The sequence below is a fragment of the Lepeophtheirus salmonis genome, chromosome 6 (genome assembly GCF_016086655.4).
Source record: "Lepeophtheirus salmonis chromosome 6, UVic_Lsal_1.4, whole genome shotgun sequence".
NCBI lineage: Eukaryota > Metazoa > Arthropoda > Copepoda > Siphonostomatoida > Caligidae > Lepeophtheirus > Lepeophtheirus salmonis.
This window is the reverse complement of record NC_052136.2, coordinates 22,195,918-22,221,058: the sequence shown is the minus strand read 5'-3', so window position 1 is coordinate 22,221,058 and position 25,141 is coordinate 22,195,918. Positions and strand designations below refer to the sequence as shown.

Genomic DNA, 25,141 nt, shown 5'->3' with positions numbered 1-25,141 from the left:
TTTTCTGGCTTTTTGTCTATTTGCCGACGTCTAACAACTATAAGAAATTCCTAATATGTGAATAAATGTAGTTTATACGTCCTTAATGTGTATTTTGGGTTGAAATTGGTTAGCCTTTTGATGTTTATTACTAAGAAAGCGTAGGAAGGAGAAGAAAGACACGTCATATTATTTGACACTCTGATTTTTATAATTAAAAAGAAGTTTTGCATTGAATTTTTGTGTAAGTGAGACTCTATATATCTTGTACCCATATTTAGTGAGACACATATATATTTTTTACAGTGTAGAATAGTTGTGGGAAAAAAGTGATTTTGTATTTTTCACATATCATCTTTAAATTTTTATTGATATTGATAAGAGGTTGAACATATTTGTTATCAATTCATTTTAGAAAAATTTACGCTTTAATGATTTTAAGAGTGATATACTGGGGAGATTCCCCGAATATATACTCTTAGTTATTGAAATTCATTGAAAAAAGACTGGGCTATAAAAACAATTAGAACTAAGATTATAATTGATATTACAAACATCGATGGAGGTTGCATTCTTAATGTTTTAAACTCTTTATATAGGGCCACTCCTTCTTAAAGAATTATTATTTTTCTAGGATATCGCCTACATTTTTCTTCTACAGAAATTTGAATATATGTCCATTTTCTTATATATGTAGAGGATACCTTTTCAATGAGGGAAGGAAATGAAAGAAATGCGAAATTAAAATAGTTGTGATAGGTTGAAGAACCAAACGTAAAACTAGTCTTTAAATCCTATTGTATTTGAAAAGAAAATAACAATTCACTCTACTCATTAAAATGTTAATCCCTTATAAGATATATAAACCCTTAAAAGATTTCGGTGAAATTGTAAAACTTGCAAAAGAGACTGACAGATTAAATAATAATGGAAATTTTGTACTTTGATTGATACTTATACGTGACATTCCAGGAATGATAGGTTTTAGAGGTTTACAGACTCGGATCAGCTATGTAGGTCAATCAATTACAAATGTAAAGTGTTATAAAACAGATCACTTTTCAAAAAATTGTATCAATCACTTTGTGAAATAGGGAGATTATCTTAAGGCAGTTAATGAAATATTATCCAAAGACAATACAATTGATAATAATAAAAAAATTGAAAACTTTGATATTGGTACCATGATTGTTGACAGGACTGAAGATAACACATATAATGGGCTAGATTCAGATTGGAGGAGAAGTACATCTAGTTAAAGAAACATGCCTGATGATGATTGGATGAACACTTGTGTTGTCCAGGAAGAGGATATAATTTGCAAAAATACAGTTCCGTCAGTGACAAATTATAATATGGAATTAGTACACTGATGTTAGTTTTTGTAGCTTTAAGTAGCAAATTGAAAAGATAAGGGTAAATAAACCCCCAAAGTTCATATTGATAAATAATAAATTTTGTCCTAGCGTTTTCATTTAAGATCCCTTGGGAAACAAAATACGCCGGATGCATCTTCATCACTAACTAAGGGTGAAACCCTTTTAAGAAATTTCATTTTATTGTGATGTCCTTAAATATAAAGGGAGAAAAAATAGTAAGTGACGCCATGCTCTGATAAAGCATCTATTATCCAGCAGACCAAATGAAATCTATCTTCAGGACGTCAAATTCTAGATTTAATGGACCCGGTTCGTATTTTTAATAAAATGCATTGTATATTATTGAGAAAATGAATTAAATTTTCAAGGATGGATTTAGCTCTTCTGTCTCTTGTTTTCTTTTCTAAGATTAAAAAAGTATATTTTTGCTCTGAACCAATTTCAGACCATAAAATATTGGAACTTGAGTTCAGGAATATTTCTTCATCATGTATATTCAATATAACAAAGTGGATTTTAATGGAGGATAAATGCAAACAACTACTGCAGGGTAAATTCAAATGGAAATTCAATGCATCCTTTACAGCAAAGAGGGCAGCTAATACTCTAAAAAATTGAATCATTGATTCTTAAAATGCAAATATTAAGTTTTTTGATTGTTTAAGCTATTTTATGAAGTTTCAACAATGTTGATTAAAAAGTTTGTCCATCTCATGACGTTACTGAAAAATACTTTATACGCTACAAATGTTGAATAACTGACTTTTCAACTATTTCCCAAATACTTCACGATATATTTACATAATTCCCAATAACGTATTTAACTTTTACTTTATTATCCCAAATATGTAAATGACAGAAGTTATTCCAAATTTTTATACCTTTCAATGTGAACAATTCATTTTATTCGTCTAATAAACTTCATACCTTTGTATACACCTTTTTTTGATTATATATTTGTATACAAATTTATATTATTACCTAATTGTTTTTTATATCTTACATAAAAAATATTGACTTGATTACTCAACAAGGTATTGTAATATATAATGCCAAAAAATAGGTATGAATTTAGAGGAAATAATAAGAAGTATAAAGAACTGAAAGTTTGGAACATTTTTTTTGTACATAAAGTTGCGATAACAATGAGTATTTTTGGTAAAGTATTACGTATAATTTTTTTAGAACGCATAAAAGAGCAGCCTTCATAAAAAATATTCGATATTATAGGGGTGAAACATAATTATATTTTGCTTAGAGGTGCAATATAGTTCAAAACAACTACATATTGTTTTAATCTGCATATATATGTAAATAGTTAACACAAAAACAATATTGAACACGTATCAAGAAAAAAAAAAGTACAATGAATTTGTTTCCATCATATAAACATATTTATATCAATTATTAGCTTTGTTTTCAAATTTTTGGGATGAGTTAAAATACTCAAAACATTAATTTATAGTCTAAAAACTTCATTAGATGTATGATACTTAATTTTACACCGATATCGCTTTTCAAACAAAATTTATCTGGTTCTATTAATTTCAATAAAACGATTAACTTTAGCTAGTTAAAATGCAATTTGAGGTGGCTCAAAATTATTTATGATGAAGTCTTTTTGATAGAATTTGTATTGTAATACAAATGTATTATGTCATAGAATTCTTGATACATAATATGTCTTTCAATGACATTTTGTTCCCCACCTTATTTTATTCATAGATATGTCTTTTTATCTATACTTAATATAATTACAGTTCTTAATTTAGATCAACTTTTTGTACAAAATTCTTTGGAAATAAACACATTTAACGATATCTGTGGTAAGTATTTATTGAGTTTTATACTTGAATAAGACAAAGTTCCTACGTATGCCCACTCAACACAGAGGGGGTGGGGAGTTTTATCCCCCGAATGGTCTGTAACTCTAGTTTGTTTAATGATTTTTTTGCTGATAATGAGCTAAGTATGTTCTATATATGGAATAAAGGCTACAGTTTTTCAATTATAATTTTTCGTGCATACGCAGGAGAAAATAAGAGATCACTTTAAAAACAGAACATCTTAAAACGTATTCACTAAGGTTTCTTTACGCGAATATATCACAATTTTTAACATACAATAAATTCCAGATAAAAAATATATCGGGGGAATCTTGTATCTAATTTTTACATAATAAAACTCTTTATGTAGTTTATAAATGAAGTATTGAATACACATGATAAAATATATATATAAAATAAAGTTTTTAATGATTTATGTTCGAATGCAGATGATGTGTTTCCACAAAAAAAAAAAAAAAAAAAATACCCAATGCAGAAGAACCTTTAAGAAAACAAAAATTAAATATTTAATTAAAACTTTACCATTTAACGAAGGAAACATTAATTAATTTGGGATCTTGCACGAATCTTTCTTTGTGGAGTAGCATAATATTTAATTTTTCTTATTAATCCTGAAAGAACAATTAGAAAATATATGTTCCATTTCAAACAAATGTGGATGTAAATAGAAATAACTTATTGAACGAAGTTTTAATACTAGAGTAGTAGCGTACTATTCTAGTTGTAAAACCCTCCCTGCATAGCGTTTTGCATCATTGTTTACATTGCCGAGAATGGCAGTGGAGCTAAGATACGTTTTGCTCAAATATTTTGTCTACTTATCCCACTTTTAGATAAGCTATGGACTATGAAAAATTAAAATAATATTTTTCTTTTTTAGTTTGAAAAATTAATTAGTACTTATATTTGGGGCATCAGAATTTAATGGAGCTCCGAAATTCAAAAACTTGGTTCCTGGTAAATGAGAACCCCTAGCATAATATGGTATTGTCACAATACCAATATTTTTGTACTGGTTCCATTGACAAAATTTGTATTACTATTCTGGTATTTTTCAATACATTTCCGACTAAAAATTATGATACAAAAATGTCGTTAAGGGGAACTAGGTGCATGTTAATTATTAACATACGCCAGGAGAGACCTCCACAAAAAGATAGTTAAGAAATTAAATGACTTTTTATAATCTATAAAGATCTGAAATTTGTAGGGTCACATCATTGGGAGGACAGTATTTTTATGATAATGACACAGCAAATACTTATTTTATTTCTAATTGAGTCTATTACCCTTTTAAATGCACATGTGCACTCGTAACACTATCATAGCGGTTTAATAAACAATACTAGTATACTTTTGTGTTTCTAATTTCCAGAGAAATTCTGAATTTTTTTAAAAATATAAATGGATCTTATTACTTAATTATAAATACCCAAGTATTAATTTTCATTCATTTTTGTCTAATCTTTAGTTAGACCCATTTCACCATCAATTCTCATTTTCTGCCTTTTCTCATCATAACTATTTGTTCTGCGCAGTTATTAGAACGTGTGAGTCCCACTTTTTCTAAATTATGTAACACTATTATAATAAATCACTTAAATAGTAAGTTAAGATAGAGTTAAGATGTTCATTGTTTTATTACGCACCCTAAAAACAGTTGAAACAAAAAGAAAAAAGTTTTATTTTTATCCCGGGTAATATTATATTACATTAGATTTTGGTTTCTTATAACCTCATTCAGGTTGTCGTTAATTAGGGTATTTGCAGAAAAGGGAGAAGGGACAGGTAGAATCGTTTATCTCCCCTCTTTTTTATATTTTTTCAATCCTCAATTTTGCAATTTTTTCTCTGCATCTAGCAGGAGAGATGTCTGTGTTTCATTCTATTAAAACTACTTCTAATATTAATTCTTTATTTCAAAAAAAAAAATGATTTCCTGTTTAAAAGTTTAATATGTATGCATATTAGAGTGATGAGTGATGAAGTTGCCCCCTGAAATTAGAAATCCTTTTCAGAATCAGCAAAACCTAATTTTGGTCATGTGGCTCAATAAGTAGAATACAAATATAAAATTTTAGCAAATTTGGTAACGTTTACCGCTGGCACAATTGCAATTTCTAAACACAACTCAAGCATAATTTTTTGTTTTGCTTCATTTTAAAAAGATATATTTAAATTAAATGTTTTTATGTACAATAAAAATTATTTTTTTGTGACTCTAGTTTGCTCGATTGTAGTAAGAAATAAGTTATCGCGCCTAGACCGTTTATTAAATAAAAAAGACATTATTTAACTTTAGTACAGAAAATAACTTTATAAATAATATGATATTTATAATATAAATATCATATTTATATTATAACATAGGCATATGCAGACACAGTTACAAGTAAATCCTTCAAATTCTACTGCGTAGTTCATAATTTTTTAATTTTTTTATTTCAAATATGTATTACTTACTACTTTCTATAATCAAAGAAAAAACTAGAGTCACAAATTTTTTTATAAAACACGATAATCTTTCATTGTTCAAAGAAATATTTATTTAATTACATCTTTTTAAAATAAAGTAGAACAATTTTTTTTTTTCTTCATACGTGTTTAGAAATTACAATTGTGCTCGAGGTAAACGTTAACTAAATTTGATAAAACCTTGTATTTGTGTTTTACTTATCTAGCCTCAGTACTGAAATGAGGTACCGCTAATTTTGATAATGTTGGGACAACTACATCACCCTAATGCATATATAGGAATTTTAATAAAAGACAGGTTGAGATCTCTTTTAAATGTTATTTGAGAACTTTGAAAAAATAAATTCAGTTTATTTAGTAATTCTTCTTGGCGTGTTCCTTCATTGGTGACCCCGATTTCAACTGCAAAATACATTCTACCCGTTCAAATGGCCTTCCCCCTGAGCGTGATTGCCTCGCGATTTCCGAGCACAGCCCCCCAGCCATAGAAGCGCTCACTGTACGATGTTCCGTCGTAACATTTCCAAGGTTTGATGGGGGGATCCGGAGACCTGGTTCTTGAGGGCAGAGTTCATTTTCAAATTCCATAAGGTAAAGGAGTATTCTGACAAGCTAAATATTGTTGTATCTTTCCTGCCTTCCCATATCCTTATAGATGTACCTCCCGTGGATTTGTTAACTTCGTAGGGAAATTTAAAATTGAATGTCCTGAAACAATGTGGCATCTTAGCTCAAGAACGTGTAAGAATAGCCATTGATCTTCTCACGGACGAAATCATGTCGTCCAATAAAGTTTTTGCGACCTTTAATCGCCTATTAGAAACATCAATCGTTCTTAACCTGTTAGGGATTCTAGGTAAGGAGGTTCTGGTTAGATCTGTTCAAATCTCCCACCGACCTATGGCCCGTGTGGTGATCAAGGTAGATCTGGCCAATAACTGCGATGATCTTAAGTATTCATCAAATTCGAATTCCGTGGCGAGTCTGTCAAGCCTTACTATGTTTCCCCCATCCCCGGATTCAAGAAACCACAGGGTATCAACGGTTATAAATAAGAAAAATAGAGGACAAAATAAATAATTTGTATACATCATATGACTTATGGAGTGAAGGCAAGAACGTGTGCTGGATCCGATTGCATTTTCATTCCTTGGTTTCAAAAATTGGAAAGTCCTCAGCTATTTAGAGTTGAGATATTCAAATCAAACAACAATTTACTTTTTAATAACGACCACCACAAGAACCTTAACTTTCTAATCGACTCAGGCGCACAAGTGTTTATTATACCAATTAAATTAACCCCTCATATATCCAAAGAAACAAATCTTCTCATTGCGTTCGGAGGACAGATAATCATTCCAGTATGAATTTCTTCAATGAAATTTTTTTTTGAGGATGACTAAATATTTTGGACCTTTTACGTTGCTGACCAGGTGCAACCTATTTTAGATGCCCATTGCCTAAGAGACAAAGGCCTTAGTATTGATTTAAAAAATAAACGATTGTTTCCAATATCGGAACGTTTAAAATTTAACAATCTCCCAAAATTTCATCTCTCGAGAGTTTATTAAAATTTTCCTTCACTGTTTTCTGACGACACTGCACATGTACATCCTACATACTCTTTGACGAACAATGTAACCACCTCTGTTCTCTTTTTTCGCTAAGGCTAGAAAACTACCCTTTGTTAGGAGGGAGGTAGCTGGATTGACCAAGTTTGGAGTAATTCGTCCCTCCTCGTCATTGTTCTCCTAGGCTGTATATGTAGTGGATAACCCTAAGGGAGGATTCCGATCGTGTGCAGACTACTGCCGTCTCAACAGAATTTCTGAACTCGACAGATTCCCGCTCGCCTAACCAACCTTGTGTCTATCGACCGCTTGAAACAAGCTTTCGAAGTTAAGGGGCATTCTTCCTTCATACAAGGACGACTCTCTGTGATAAGAATCCGGATCTACTAATGAAATACTTTTATTTAATCCAAATTTCATTTTATCTTATTAAATATTCGCATTTAAATCATTTAATTTTAATTATTTTACACAGAAATTAATGGATCGTAATTGACGCAGACTCTTGAGGGATTGTTATATTACTTTTAATACAAGACAGGTTGAGATGTTTTTTATATGTTATTTGATAACTTTGATGAAATTCATTTAGATTATCTTAGTAATTCTACGTGGCATGTCTCTTCTAATATAGAGTTATGATATTTAAATGAAGCTTTTGTTTATGAAATAATCAATAGCAAAAATTCTTAGAAACATAAATATTTTCTGAAATTCCTAGTACAGAGGGGGTACCAAAAACTTGCAATAGCATTTAATTGCTATTTTATCCCCGTTATTTATTTATTTTTTCTTTGTATAACTAGAAAAATGGTATCGTACATATTTAAATAAAAACTTAAGCTAAAATTACTTTTCTAGAATAAAAGAACAAAATACTACAATGCACTCCAATACACGAAATTAAAAGGATGACAAACTTATAAGCCAAGAACAAGTTTATGAAAGTTCAAAAAGCAACCATAAAATTAACAAAAAATGACTAGAATAACAAAAAAAACAACAAGCAAAGTACTATTTCGAACTAAAATATTTGACTTTTTAAAACTGCGAATAATATTATACGAAACCATCTTGCTGAGAATGAAGGATGAAATTTTATTAGATCTTAAGCAAACTTACAAATTGAGCCGTTCTCATCTGGAATTTGAATCGTAAAAGTAGTATTGCAAGCAGCTGCAGTAATGATAATTCCTCTTAACTTCTCCATTTTTATAGTTTTCAAGTGTGTCAGTTTCTCTGAGATAAGAGCTTTGCAATTTAATATCTCATACTTTATTGATTTGACTTTCTGGAGCATTAACTTTTCTACTCGATAATCCAAATGGTTGAATTTGAGAAACTACTCTTTCTGTAATTCCCTTCAAATTGAGAAGAACAAATTCTCTCAGTATTTGCAGAGCCTGACAATCACTAAAAGCACAAACCACAGAGTTAAAAAGCTTACCACAGTCTTTACATGGATATTTGAAATGAATACATCCCGAGGATATTTGAAATTGTGCCGAGAACTTTTTACCGTCTGCTATACTAGTAAAAAATTTTAAAATTTGACTTTGTTAATACTCCAATTGCAGAAGAACATCTAAAAACCTGCTGCATAATTCAGCTCATGCCGCTGGATGTTCCATTTACAATTGCTGGGGCATTATCAATCCATAAGAACACGAATATATTTTCAGAGGAAATAAAAACCGACCAAAAATGAAAATAGAGCTATTAGTTATGTCATGGATAGTCAAGATACTTTTTGAAAGAGCTTCAATCTGCAAATTTACTATATCCATCAGGTTTTTAAAATAATACTGTCGCACTGGATTCATTCGTAGGCTGACTATTCCAAACTCTGTACCGTAGCCCAAAGTGATTCAATAAAACCATAAGAGAGTTAATGTATGTTTTACATCATAAATATCATTAACCTACTTCGACCAATTATAGGATTTTTATTCAAATTTTTGGGATGAGTCATAGAATTATAGACTCATAGAACTCAATGGACGTCATTTTTTCATTATAGCTATCCATTATAAATCTTTCCCATTCTTGGAGTTATTCATGTTCAAATAATTGTACAAATTTCAAATTATGAAAAAGTATTCAAAAACTTGCTTTTCAATATTGCAAATTGAAACAATTAACTGATTTTCATTAATTGCACCGATAAAAGCTTAAACTCAATTCGATAATTTTTATAAAATATTTTGAAAAACCATTTATCAATAAATAAATAATTCGACATCTAACACATGTTCCTCAATACTCTAAACCGTAATAGTGCTTTACTAAATTTCCAAATACAAGAATATATAAATATATTCTTACATTTGGAATGAAACTATGCCCACTCTTCTTTAACTTCTAAAGCATGATTGTTACACAAAAGGAAGTTATGCTGTTGCACTAATTTTTGTCGTTAATTAGTTTCTGAGATATAAGCAAATTTTCAAATTAGATATGAATGCTTTAAAGAATGTTTCTATACGTTCCTATTACTTATTTACAACAACGATGAATATCAAAAAAAGAAATCATGGTAAATATCTTAAACTGATTATAATATATCTTAGAGAACAGATTATTAAATTTTTTAAATTAATAAATACATTTTTATCAAACAACTACTATTGACAGTTATGTCGTCATCTTTATTTGATTTCATAATCTTTCTATAACAAAAAGGCTTCAAATCAGTTGGCAGTTACACAATTATATCAAACTATATAAATAGATGTAATCTCAAGGTATTGCCAATGTATTCATTGTAAGAAAATCATACCTTTTATGACAGCAAAATTTAATTCAACTTCATTAAGAAAAACATGTACACATTATTTGAGTATCTTTTTTAGTATAATTGTACCTTATAATATCAATAATTATTTCTCAAAATGATCTCCTTCCGCAGCCACAATTATGGTCCTGAATACCTTGCAAGCCTTGTAAACATAGTCATTGGACATATCAGCACACTAATTCTCAAAGGAGGCCTTCAGTCAACATTCTGGTGGGGGACATTGCAGGTCTTGTTCTCCACAAAGGATTCTAATCAATATTCCAGTGACGAGCCATCCAGTGATGAGAGGGGCCAGAAGTTTGAAAACCAATAAATTGGTGATGCTTTCTTTACACCAAGTTTTAGTTTTCCTTACTCTCAGTTGCTGAGTCTTGTAGCCAGTAATCCTGTTCGGCATATTTGACATCCAACTACGGCTTCACAACCTCTTTCATCCCACCCGGGATTTCCTATACTTCAATTCAAAAGGCAACACTGGTGAAAAAATCTTCATTGACCATCTTGATGTACTCTCACCAATTTTAATGAGCCTTCTGATCTTACAAACAAGTTCAGCAGAGCAATTAATAATGTCCTCGACTTCTTTTACAGAGTAGGCACTGAAAAGATCTACAGTCAGTCGCCTTTTTGACTTCATTGTTGTTCTTTTTTAACGCATTGTAATCATAATACAGCGTAAGAAAGCAAATACATTTCGAAACCACTCTTTTCTAGAATACACCCCATCGATTGCAATTAATACTAGATTATGAAATGCTAATTTTCACGGTTCGATTTGCTTACACACATTGTATCAGACATAGACAACAACTACTAAAGGCAAATACAGTTTTTTGCGGGAAAATATTCATTTGAATGCTAGACGACCATGAGCATAATTTCCATCAAATTTTCGTCTTAAATTGGGTTAGAAATTTTATTCATTTATTCGTTTAATCATAAAAAGAATCTATGCTGTAAAAATAACTCGTTAACCTTCACTTACAAATAACTTCTTTTAGTCATACAAATATATGTACAATGTACATACATAAGAAATTGTTGATTTTGTTGGCATAAAGGTTATATGTTGTTTTCTCCAATGTATTCTAACTAAATAACCAAACTGTTTGCCCCCTTGCCACCTATTATCCACCCTCCTCTAAAAAATACCTAAAAGAGGAGGTGAGGAATAAGTGTACATATATGTTTTAAATTTTAGTTCAATGTTTTCTTTATGTTTGTAAATTGTTCCCTTCTATAAAAAAAGATTCGTTTTCTATCTAATTCCGAATTTAATTCTCAAATTCATTTGTTGTTTATGGTGGTAAACATGTTTGTAAGATATGTTGACAAACAGTCCTTTTTCATTCCTAGTTTGTTTTTGACGGGTAAAAATATTAAACGTCTCTTGGTGTGTCTGCGATTGTATACAATTGCAAAAAAGGAAAGAAAAACTCAATTTAGAGTAAATATTCTTTGAAAGTTTTGATAGATTGTTAATTCTTCAAAGTAATGCATTTTGTAAAAACTACATAATTAAGAATGACAGAATAAGAAATCATTAAAAAGTTTTACTGAATTTTCCTCTAAATTGATTTTTTTTCTTTCTAAAATATCTAAAACAAAAGAATACTAACTTTTTTAAATGTCAGCAATAAAGAAACAATGCCAATGTTGAAGAGATGTGTCCAACATACTATAACAAAAAGTTGAGAATCGAATTATAACTAAATTTGGAATTTGGAAATCACGGTGGCTTTTTGTTCAAAACTTGCATTTATTAAAATGGAATTCATTTAATTTTTTTTTCCACTTATCACTGTCTACAATCAGGGAAATTAGAGTCACAAAAAAAAAAAAGTAAGATAATCTTTTTTTAGTTCATAGAAATATTTTATTTCTTATAAATGTTTTTAAAATAACACACAACAATTTTTTTTTTGGTAAACGGGAACCAAATTACCTAAGGGTTTGGGATTTATATTCTACTTAACTCGTTGGAGTACCAAAATTAGGGTCCCCTCATTACGAAAAGGATTTCTAATTTAAGGGCAACTACATTACCATTTATGAACACGTATCGTTTTAAAAAAAAAGTTTTGTTACATTTTTCATCCCCTTTTAGAGGAAATTTGCAATGTGACTTATTTAATGTTGATGAAACATTTACATACTTTTTTTAGGAAGGGACAGCAATGCGTGTGTGGTATGTGAACGAATTTTCTTTACAATAAAACAATTGGAACGTCATCAGTTGAAGAAAAGACATTACGGGTAAGTATTTTAATGCGCATATCCTTAGATTTGTAAAAATTGTCATCAAACCTGGCAAGTATAAATTAAATAATATATATATATATATATTGGTAACCAGAAAATTTTAGTGCTCTTTTTAATTATTTCTCCCTAAATCAATAAAACAAATTTGGAAAATGCGCCTGTTAGCTTAACTGAATTCCTTATCAAATTATTAGAATTTTTCCACACTAATGTCTACTTTCCCTCCCTTTCTTTATATATCAAATTCATAGGAATTAATGCGATGGATGGAAAAAGTTAGAATGAAGAAACCTATGTGGATTTTTCATTTTCCTTCAGAACAAATTAAAAGATGTTTTTTTAGGTATAAGTTGCAATTTGTACAAGTTGAAACTTGTACAAGCAAATTGTACAATAATGAGATGATTAATTTTAAATGATGAAAGCTAGACCCTCCTCAGATCAATTGTATCCATATTGATTGAAAATCAATGAAATTTCAAGAAAGCAAGAAATTAATTTAAAAAAACATATATACAGTCATCTTTTTATCTAAAAAATAGAAGTTTTCTTTATCGGGATTTGACTGTATATTAGCGAACAAGAAGTACTATAGTTATTATAGTTATACCTGAAAACAGATATATATTGTCCAACAAAGATACTATATTTTTATGGCATTATCATGGACGTGGTTTTACGTTTACGGCAATTACGACAACTTTTCCATCTCTATGCATCATTTAACGATTTGGATCGATAAAATCATATCGATAACAGCCTCTAGAAAATTTCAATCCTATTGAAAGCAAAAGGAAATATAGACCTAATTAATAATTTTGTAGATTTTTGACTACATTTTTTAAAAAACTTTCTTGGTATACTTTATCGTATAAAAAAATATAAAGAAAATCCATATCCGTTCATTTATCTACTTATTTAAAGAAAAAAACCAACAATCTTCTTTTTTTTTTTTTTTTTTTGTAGTCTTTAGTATGTATACAATATTACTAACTCAATTCTGTTTCAGATATTTTTGAGTATACATTTGAAAACATTTCTTTGTTTGTAGCAAACATGTTATTTACATTACCGAGTGGTCCATTAAAATCTGAACACTTTGAATTTTAAACTTGAACAAGATATATATTTTATTAATTAGCAATAGATTTCCAATAAAATTAATACTATAAATATATAAAAATGTGTGTCTCATTCCTCTTAATCATTAATGTAGCCACCCTTAGCGACAATGATAGCTTCCAGGCGGCTGACGAAGGCCTGGCATCCGCTTCAGATGTAGTCATCTGTAATGGCGTCCCAGTACTTGCTGATAGTGGCTTTGCGGGCCTCAGTGTTTGGGTGACGATTATTGAAGGTCTTCCCCTCGACATGCACTTAAAAGCGAGAGGGTCCAAAAGTGTCAAAAGAACTAAATAAACTCATTCAAACGAGTTTTGCAATGCAGAAGATGATTTTCTTTAATTGCTGGTGTCATAAGTGGACTCTCAACCCTCACAAAACTATTTTCTTTCACTCCTCCGGATCCAGTTGGATCTTTTAGACAGAGCCCTTTTTCCTCTCGAACATTTTGGGCTGCTAATGGCGCAGAATTTGGTCCTAGAAACGCCCAACTGCTTGGAGTGCGCGAATGAAAATTAGTTGATCACTTTCAAGTGTCATTTTCTCGACTTGTACGTAAGCTAGAGAGCTTATGTTTGTTTTGTTTTATAACTAATTGTTTACACTTTAATATATCGAAACATGAGTTTCGACCATTATTAATTATTAATCTAGTAAGTGTTCATATTTCAATTGACCACCTAATATTCGTATATAAAGTTTAACTTTAAGTAAGAAATATTAAATTTAACTAGTCAACAAAATTTCAATTATTTTTCCCCATTTGATTGAGATGGTGTATTCTTGATAGACTATACCTCGAAAGTCATATAAATGACCTTTAGTATGTATAATATTTATTTTTGCAGGCTAACAAGATTTTTTTAAATATTTTTTTACATCATCTCCATGAAATGGTGTTATTTTTTGCCTTGAAGTAGTTACATAAAAAAAAATGAATGTAGTATATATAATTTGTAGTTATATGTTCCCACATATAGAAAAAACAATTTCACAATTTATGTAAAAATAAAAAAAATGATTTTTAATCAAATTAAAATATATCTTAATTTGTTGTAAAGCGAAAACATTCAGCTTCATAATAAGCAAAGAGCACCTTAAAAAAATGTATTTTAATTCCGAATCCAATAAATTGCTTATTTTTTATCACAATGAAAAAAAATTCTCATTTGTGGTAAAGTAAAGATAATAAAAAAATTAATATTTTTAAAGTAAAATAAGATTTTTTAATTGAAGAAATACGCAACTGTTTACAGAAGAGGAACACAAAAATTGTAGTAGTATTGAATTACGATTTTAACCACGTTATTTTTAATTTCGCGGTTCTATTATGCAACCAAACGACATCTGAAACAACAAAATAGGGAACACGAGTGCAATTATATCAGCGCCGGTGTTAGTGACGAGAAGGTTGCAGAGACCATAGGGATCTCAATCCAGACTGCCTTCAACATAAAAAAGTCCATTACAGCCAAGAAGAACCAAACTTCTCCAGCAACAATATGGTTAACTTCAGGTCTCGCTGAATGTGGTTCTCCTCCAGCTCTGACTTCAAACTCGTATACTGAATGCCGTACTTCTAAATTTAAATGCACTTTGAGCAGCGCTCATGGCAGCGTGGAAGGGCTAAGTAAGCGGATTTCATCGTTTAACCTATCTATTTGTTCATCAGCATGTCGAGGGTGTCTTTGCTTGTGAAGTCTAGTTTTTTTGTAATTTATTAATACTACTGCAAGTTTGGGTCCCGAATCCGTATAAACTTTAATTTTTAGTCTATAAAGGTTATTTACAAGTTTCTAAAATTCAAATAAATTATGAACACATCATTTCAATCCAAGTTAAAGAAATGTGTTGCTTAGTGTTATCGACCATTTAAATAAAGAGTGGGAGAATGGACAATAAAGTAGTTGATAATATTATCTGTTTTAAATATTCATATAATTGTAATTATATGCTATGAAATATCTATAGGTGCAGTGAATGTGAACAAAGATTTAATACGCTCATGCTTTTAGAATATCATAAGGAGGAGTATGACCATTGGACTGATGATGAACTAAGGTACAGTAAGAAGTATATATATTTTTTAACCATAATTTATTACAAATGTTTGATCTGATTGGAAACATGTTACAATAAAATTAGAAAAATATATTTAGACGCGCACAAATATTATTAAATTATTTTAGACCTAAGCCTAACTATATTTGAAATGCCTTCATAGCGTGGATGCAAAATTGAATTTTGACAATCACTGCGTTATGATGTACTTTTTCATTGGAAGCTAGTGGGAAAAAGTATTTTCTGTTCACTGAGTCTCCGAAGCGTTCCTTTACTAGCTCTCTTTAGAGTGTAGTAAATTGGTTCTCAAACTGGAAACCCCTTCAGAAGGTGTGTAACTGTATCTTTTCTGAACTGCAGAAATGACTGTTAGGATTATCTGATAGATATCCTGATACATCCAATGTTCCTGTAGCAACTCGATACACTACCAATTTTTCAGAGGGTGTAAGGAGAAAATTTATGTAGCTCATACAGGCCTGAGGAGCAGATACATTGACGTATCTGTAATTGAATACTGATTTTATCACATTCAATGAGAAATGCAACAAATATTCCTCGAATTGATTTCACATTTATGTTTTTAGCTGACTTCTGAATGGGTGATCATTTACAAGGTTATTTGCACCTATTTTTCCTCTCCAACAATGTTTGGTTTTTAAGAGTCAATGTGGCTAGTAAACTACTTAGAGTGTCTGGTACTTTTGTTTTAAACTATTTTGACACAGTAAATTTTGCGTAAAACGATTTCAACAAAGGACATTTTGCCTTAAGGCTATTTTGCCATAATATATTTCAAATTGAGGTTTATACGTGTTTATTGATTCTTTTTAGCGAAAATTAAACGTGTCTTTGAATTTTTCAATCAAAATAAATAATGTTTATTACTATAAAAAGCATTGAATGGCAGTTTTCCGTTAAAGTAATGATAGGATTAGCTTTTTGCCTCGTATTATACTTTTTGTCAATCCATGAGTATTTTCTGAAAAAAAAAAAAAAAATACAAAGTATTCTCTAAAAAACGAAATTACAATTTTCATAGATTTCTTTTTTGCATTAACTTTTTTGATTTTGAATCAATTTAGAAAATGTAGTTATTTGTATTATTGTTTTTTGAAACGCCAGTCACTCTTTTTTTATTCATAACTTAACCCCTTATCTATTCTTCTTCCGTTCCAAAAAGCGGACTTTGTGTTTTGGGTATGTCATAGCCCCCCCCAAAAAAAAAATCTTAATCCACGTCTTAGCCTGACCATATTCAAAGGAGGCATCCATGCAAAATTTCACAATCCTAGGTTTAACGTTGTAGGCATTTATAAAGGACACACACAAACTCTATTTTATGCATATACAGATATTTAAAATGTATATTTTTTGGTGACTTATATATTTTATGAATATTCAACTTTATCCAATTTTATTAACAAATTGTCACTATGCATATATAAATATATATAATAATAACAATAATTGATTTTTTAGTTCGGCTGATGAATATGATTCAGAGGATTCTTACAACCCAATGGAGTCAAATGACGTTGATGACATATCTGGAGATGAAGAAAAAGAATACCTTCTCTTATGAATATTACATATTAATACAAAAAGTTAGAAAAAAAAGAAAAGATTTTTATATAAATATTTAATGTCTCAGTATTTATATTTTAATAAAGTTCAATATAAAATTTAAATATACTTTTTCCTTCATTTTTATTATCATGATACTCAAATTCATCGATATATTTATTCTCCACGTTAAGTACATATATGGCTTATACTGTATATAACTACTTAATAATACGTTTACATACTGTTGTAATATGAAAATAATCATTATTAACTTGGCACTAAATATAATTAATTTGTTTACGATGGCTCAAAATATTCTTTTAATTTTATTTATTTCTAAGAGATTTATAATATGTCAACACCATATTTGCTGTTTTTAATTGGAATCAAGATACGTAATTCTATAAGTACAAAAATAAAATAAAAGGAAACTAAAGACTGTATATAGTTACACCACCTTTTATTTAGTAATTTTGGCACAACTACTACAAACTGGTTTGACTTAAACACACCAAAATTAAATAAAACATAGCTAGAAGAAGATTTTTTTTCTTCTATTGTTGGAATATATTTATAGAATGCACCAAGGTTTACTTTATATACAAATTATATTTGAATGCAGTTTGTCAAATTTTAGACCTTTTTCTGTACCCTAATTTAATTACAAAAGCTTAAAAGATCGAGTTTTACCATTATTTTAAGCCTCCGTCTTAAATCTTCTTACTTTTTGAAGTCAAAATATGAAAACAATATAAATAAACATAAAATATAAAGTCATATTCATAGTGTACATAGATTTTTGCAATAGATACAAGAAGACAAGATTTTGTATGTAACATAAATCTTGAGGTTAGCCACTCTGGATAAAAATTATCGTGGATAATATATTGGTTTGATATCAGTGTTTTTTCTTTGTCAAAAAAAAAAAAAAATATTATTATTATAGTAATCAAATCCCTACGCCCTAGCTACATAAAGAAGGTAATTAATGACTTCTTCTTTAAATATTGGCGTGACTGATATAAAAAAGATCAAGGTATGAAACATACACATACTATGCTTAATAAGCCGAAGTCAAAGTGTATCAAGGCCGGAAGAGAAAAATTGAGAACCATTGTGCAAGCCTACACTGGACATGACCCTTTTCTAGCACACCTAAGCAATTGGAAGGACACAAGCTCAACGTGTAATGTATGTATGGAAAATTGCAAAGTGGAGAACATCCCGTCAATAGATGTCCTGCTCTATCTTATGAGAGACATCAAGCAATGAATGAAGAAAACGAAGATATTCGTATTTTCAGAATTTATGAAATCTAAAAAAATTAAAAATATTATTGAACAAAATGTTAATTTAAACTAGGTTTCAGAATCTGCTGTAGTAGTACAAATACCCCGTTGTGTGGTCGTGTTCTTTGCCTCATATTTGTACAATTTTATTTTATGTATGTATGGCAAGCAGTAATAAATATTTAACTAACTAATGATTTATCCCTATATTACCATACGCTTATTTTGATAGTGATAACTCTTCTTCGAAAACCTTAGCGTGCTTGATTATAAAGATATCATAGATAAATATTGTAGTGGCTTGCATATACTTAGGTCAATCTCTCGAATAATGTAAATTCGAGAAACTCGTTTTCTAATAATCTTGGAGCCAGATAGGATATTCCAATTGATTAGGGATCCGTTTGGTATTTTCATACTTCCGCCATGAAAGTCCTTCCTCAAGAAGAGGGATATTCAGGATCTTTCACCACTATAAGGAAATACACTTACTGTCTTGGAGAAAAATTTGACATTTTGAATCCCATATGACCGCTCCGTGGTTTGGGGAAGAAATAAGGACTTGTTGCTTTCAGAAATATACCTTTTTTTTCTTTTTTATGTGTCTCAAACATGTATTAATGGCATTATCTAAAGTTCAAAGCATCACAACAGAAATGAACAATAACCTTCGAGTATCTAAATGAAAAAGATGAGTTTCAGAGGTTTTGTGGATATAACTCATTTATACGGTTTATTAACTCATGCGTGGGGTAGAAAATGTATTTGACTATTACAAGGTAACAGAGGTAAAAAACAAAATCAGTGCCATATCTTTTTTTTTTTTTAAAGAACCGGCCTTACGTGTAAATAATACTGACGAAGAGAAATCATCTACAAATTAGTATAGCATGATAAAAAAAGGAAATCTAAACAATGGATCTCAATAATAATATACGAATAAAACACCAACAGAAGCAATGGTTCATCATCAATCATAATTATCTAATTAATATGATTTATTTGGATGAATATCATTTTAAAACTTAAAATTTCAATACTAAAATAACCTCTTCAATAAAAATAAGTTATGAAAAAGGGACATTTTTTTATAATCGTATATTATCATTAATTTATTTATATATTAAAATACTGAAAAATATTTTTTTTAAATATAAGACACCCAGAAAAAATAATTCCATATTTTAAAATGATCTTAACAACCTGAATTTGAGATTTGAATTAAATATAATTTGTAATTATTATGGTAATTTTTTTTTTATCTTATTTAAAAATGGCGATGAAATATTTAAAAACAGGGGGCTTTATCTTTGATATTTACAATATGGAAAGGGAAGTTCTATATACCCCTTGCTCTAGTATTAGACTACTATGTTACTAAACAATAGTTTTGCGTAGAAAAATACTTTAATTTTCACATTTTAGGTATGTAAGATAATTTCAACAGACCTGTTTTATTGAACTTCAAATAGTTTCAATCAAAAAATGTCAATTAATAATTATATTGTATTATGCCGATTATTGTGAAAAATAAATAATTTTTGTCAACATTCCTGTAAGATATCGTATAAAAACTGATTTTATGGTGTAAAAGTAAATTTTTGGTGAGTTTGGTAATAATCGGTATATTCAGTTTTCCATTGTTTTATCTGTTGATCAGATCATACAATTTTATTGAAATTCAAAACTCAGTTAGTGAGGATACGTTTTATATATTTTATTACTCACAGCAGTTAGTTGAAACAATCGGTTAATTAACGATCCTTCCATTAAAGAATATGAGAATTAGGCACACAGAGACTATATCCCTTGAACAGAACATGAAGAGAGGATCAGAAGGCATTTGGCTAGGATATACGAATAGAAAAATATGAACTCTTAGGAAAAATGGAATGATGCAGATACCATTGCAAAAAAGGTGTAGGGGGAACTTTTTAAAGGCATTTGACAAATAACTTAAACACTATATATGTTCAATTAGGGTGGATTATATTCTAATCAAATTCAATTTTAGCCCATATGTCCCGATTAAATAAATTTTTTAAGCACTCTAGAAAAATAATTTTTTAATTTCCGTCCAAACCCCGAAAATTCCTTTTTTACCAATGAATGCGTATTTTTAAATCTATTTTCAAAGTAATAAGAAGAAACTCGTAAATGGCATGATCATTAAATCATTTTTTATGTTTCAAGGAATAGTTAGATAACATTTTAAGCTTATAAAGTACAGTTTTAAGGTCGTGTAAATGATTAGAGGTCAAAAAAAGTTCAACTTCATCTATTTTTTATTTTAGTTTGTATATCGGATTATCCAATTTTAGGGTGATCTGTTAATTCGATCTTCTGTTGTATTTGAATAAAAACGTTTTGTTTAAATAGATTCAGTCTTCAATGGACGATTTTTTACCTATATAGGTATTTGAAAATGATTTTTTACCATCATTCTCTATTTGTGAAGGGATTCAGAAATTTCAATTTTGAAATTATATTCTTCAAATAAAAAATTTCATTAAAGCCTCTTTTCTCAAATTGTACATAAGAATATAATCCTTATTTTTCATTTTAAAGAGAAACAGATTGTAGCTTACCAAATACTTCTGATACAAAGTGACAGACTTTTCCAAAATATAAGATCCGCTGAAAAATCCTATATGAAAAAACTTCGTTGAGAACTTTGATAAAATCAGGACTTTGTCTAATCTCCGTTGAATACTGTTCAGATTTGGAAAATGAGTGTCTACTCTTACATAAGTTTTCAAGTAGCCTAAATTATTTAGTCTCATTATATTTACCCACTTCTTTATCCTTAAGGATCCATTGATTTGGACTAGAAATAATATATTTTACTCCAAGCAGCGAATCTTTAATGTACATTGAAATTGTCATCTTTTCCAGGATTATGATAAATTATAATTACTTATTTTGTCTATAAGAAGGAATGTAATCATAAGGAATGCCCCAATAAAATTTAAGTCTACTACTATTAAAATTTAATAAGTGTATGGATGTTTTTTTTTATTATGCCCAGCCATTCTCTATCTATAAATTATAGTTATAGCTTTCTGAGGTCCATTCATCAATATTATTTTTAGTGTTTTCCTATAGCTAATTAATTTTCATAAATTGAAAATAAAATTTTGTAATGCTTGGTAAAAATAAATCAAAGCTTTTGGGAGGGGGGTTATGGGGGAATAAGGAGTTGTCCATCTTATTTTAATTTTGTCTAAGGACCAGTTTTTAGATTTATAAAAGGATTTTTTTTACAAAATTTTGTTTATTAATATGTCTTTTTTTTATATACAAACTTGTTAATTTACCAGATTCATACTATTACAAAAGCTTGCATCATGTAATTACAAACTATATGTATTTCTTTAAAAGGAGGATCACATAGTAGAAGGATTGAGAACATCAGAAATATTATTAATCTTATATGATATTCCTTTTTACACTTTACACTATAGGATTATTAAAAAATGAATTTTGATATTTGATTGAAAGGGATGATGATTAATGTTCTATAATCAATTTAGTTAGTAAAATAAATGATGATTGATGGGAGTGATACACTCCTCACCTTCTTCTTCGAACATTTGTCTCTGTTCAATAAAAAAATGTAAATTATTTTACAATTTTCATAAAAAAGGTATGAATCTGTTGTTAATACATATTTTGTTACTAAATTAATTAAATTTAGTTAGGAAAGTATTCATCAACATTAATTTTAATTTTAAATATTTGACACGTTTGGTTACGAATAAAAAATGTATTCCTTATGCACTATAAATGTAAGAAATGAAGATTTTTAATTAAAATTTTCTTCATTCTTTTCTTTGTAACGGGTGGTAAGTTGAAAAATGAACACTTATGAAAGAGATTAATAAGAAAAAACACATGAAAGGAATAGATAATTCCTCCCATCAGCTTGAAAAGCTGTGAATTGACACTCCCTACTAAAAATTAGCACAAACAATCAAAAAATGGGCTCACAGGAGACAAAAGAATCCAGATTCCTGCTCTACTTTGCATGCAACGCAGACCAATACAGATCTAAAACATAATTAAGGCTAGCTCGTAGAGTATTTAGTACGTCAAGAAGGACATTAATGACGATATTGACATCAAGAAGAGCCTAAAAAGTTGTGCCCAATCCAAAATAAATCCAGATAACATCAAAACCACTCCCAAAGACCATAAAAAGAATATAATTTGTCTGCAGCACCATCCATAAGACCGTCAAAAAGGCCAGTCTATTATTGCTACAAAAAATTGTTAAGCCAAGCTACAGTGTGGTCAAGCACTTATCAATAAGTTAAAGAGCGTAAAGGCTGGTAACATAATCATTTTCAGAGATGAAAATACCTGGACTGTTGACCATGTGCGCAACTGCAGGAACAACAGGTACCTTGCTTTTGGCACAGGGGATGAGGAGGACTACAACCGTATGACTACCGTGTACTCAGCATTGGTGACGAGCTGGGTATTAGGTGCATCCAATAAAATGGCGATGCTCCTCATCTGGTTCAAAATAGTGTAGAGGCTCAACACTACAGTCTACGTCGACATTTTGAGTAATTAGTTGAGTAGTTGGGATTAGGAAGAATTTCCCGAATAAGAATGTGGTAGATCAACAAGAGGGTGCAGAGGAATTTTCATTTTTCTTAAGTTACTTTTTTTATCTGTTAGATATTTCAAGAAGATATCTTTTAGAAAATCAATCTCCATTTTGATGTAACTTTTTCTATAACAAATAAATAATCACACGATTTTTTTAAATTACCAATGACCTTTATAATTGGCAAATTTGTAATTATATTCGTAGCCAACTTTAAAAGATATGAGAGATTACGACAGTAATATGATTAAATTGGACTTTTGATATCTTTATGTGTAGGATAAGTTTGAATTGTAAGGCTAAAAGGAAATTTTTTTAAAGCACTGATCAAATTGCTGAATCAATGTAACCGTGAGCGTATTAGGAGTCATGCTTTAATCACTATCACAAGATTTAAAAGGTTAAATTAAGGCCGGAGTAAATGATTTAATATTTATAATTTTATTTTTTTTTACAAAATAGGGGACTCTTGAAATTAAATTCTGGGTTTGTTCACTTCATCTTCGATCTTTGGAAGAAACATTTCACGTCCAGATATACTCTAATTATGTCCACTTTATAACTTTTTGGGTTGTTGAATTCATCTTCGTGAGAAATATACGATGTATTTTAGCGACATAGCTTAGTGAACAAAGTTATTCTCCTGAAATCAAAGTGTGTGAGTTTAAATCACAGTAGATAATAAAAAAAAGGATATTTACAAATAATATGTACATAAGATATTTTCTTCATCACAAGGATTAATTATAGTAGTACTATGTAAAATAATTTTTTTTTACTATTACCCACCTTAAGGGTACGTAAACGGGATAGAAACTTTCCCCTAAAGCCACAGAAACCCTAATTAAATGCAGCGACCCGTATAACATATACTCCTAAGACTGGTATATATTTTGATCTACTAATATCACTTTTTTTTATACCACAAAAATTTACAAAACCTATACAAGGCCATAAAGCAGTCTATAAAAACAACAACAACGATTTCAAAAACGAGATTAAAATAGCCAGTCTTCTTAAAGCCTTTAATGTAATATACAATTTCTTTTTTTTATTAGACCAAATCTTCCATATTTCCTTCCTTATCCTTAAAAGTTGATAAGCATTTGAATGAACTTTTTCCATATTATTAAGAGCACGTAATGTCTTTAAAATACCCTCCTGTTCTGCTTGAAAAACAGTGTCGTACCATTTCAAGTTGCCACACCCTTCTATGATAAAAGTATCTTTATTTTTTATACATACACTAGACATATCCGACTTTTTCATCAATTTTTAAACCATCTTTATAAACGTTGAGAAATTTGGAACTAATCGTTTCTCCTTGCTTTCCCCTATCCTTATATTATGAGGATGTTACAATGAGCTAATCCACAGGACTTAATCTCACATAAAAGTTCCTCCAAACTTCTGCCTCCACCATCCTAAGGATCGGAGCATTGGTAGAATAAATGAAAAGAAGTCTCCAATTCTTTTTGGCAAAAATAACAATTTATCTCCATGGATCTTCGCGGGACTTGTTTGTAAAAATATAGTATGTCCCCAGTCTTTACCTCAGCCATTTTTGACGTATGTCAGTGAATGGGTTCTTCAAAATGACGTTTGGATCTGCATGTTCCGTGTTATCACTAATACCAAGCCGTTCAAAACTTTGCCATGTGATTGATAAAGGGTCCTTTACTTCACGACCAATATTAACAGTCGATACTAGTCTTATAATTTTGACTTCTAATGCAATGAATGCAGGGATCGGAGGACCAAGGTAATTACTTTTAAAATATCGTGAAGAGAATATCCGCCGTGTTCTATGGAATAGAAAGAAGTTGTTCAACAAGGGTCTCCCGTCTGATATATATTGGCCTGCAAAAGTAATCCCTACCCTACTACAGAAATCGCTCCTACTGTTCAGTCGATGATGATAATTAAGTGGTTCGTTTGAGCTTTGTAAAGGGAGTACATTCTCAATAATAGAGCTCCATACTGAGCACATCTTCCTCCAATGATGACCCAATCTTTTCACAAATCCTAACATTTCAGATGGACCCATAAAGATCCGTTCACCAAGTTGAAAACCAATCCGTTGGTAGATTTTTTTGATTTTAATTGCTTAAAAATTATCGGAGCTCCTGAGTCGTTATAACCACGAGAGATTCAGCGCATTCCACATACCTTCTA

General features: G+C 29.8%; 1 protein-coding gene across 1 annotated transcript in view; it reads left to right on the top strand.

The window, feature by feature from the left end:
• The window catches only part of LOC121120782 (uncharacterized), a 35,882-nt gene extending 18,507 nt beyond the window's left edge, over window positions 1-17,375 (top strand). The window contains exons 3-5 of the mRNA XM_040715659.2: window positions 12,214-12,304; window positions 15,404-15,493; window positions 16,976-17,375. Of these exons, the coding sequence (XP_040571593.1) occupies window positions 12,214-12,304; window positions 15,404-15,493; window positions 16,976-17,078 (284 nt within the window). The 3' untranslated portion in view covers window positions 17,079-17,375. The remainder of the gene's footprint in view (window positions 1-12,213; window positions 12,305-15,403; window positions 15,494-16,975) is intronic.
• The last annotated feature ends 7,766 nt before the right edge of the window (window positions 17,376-25,141 follow it).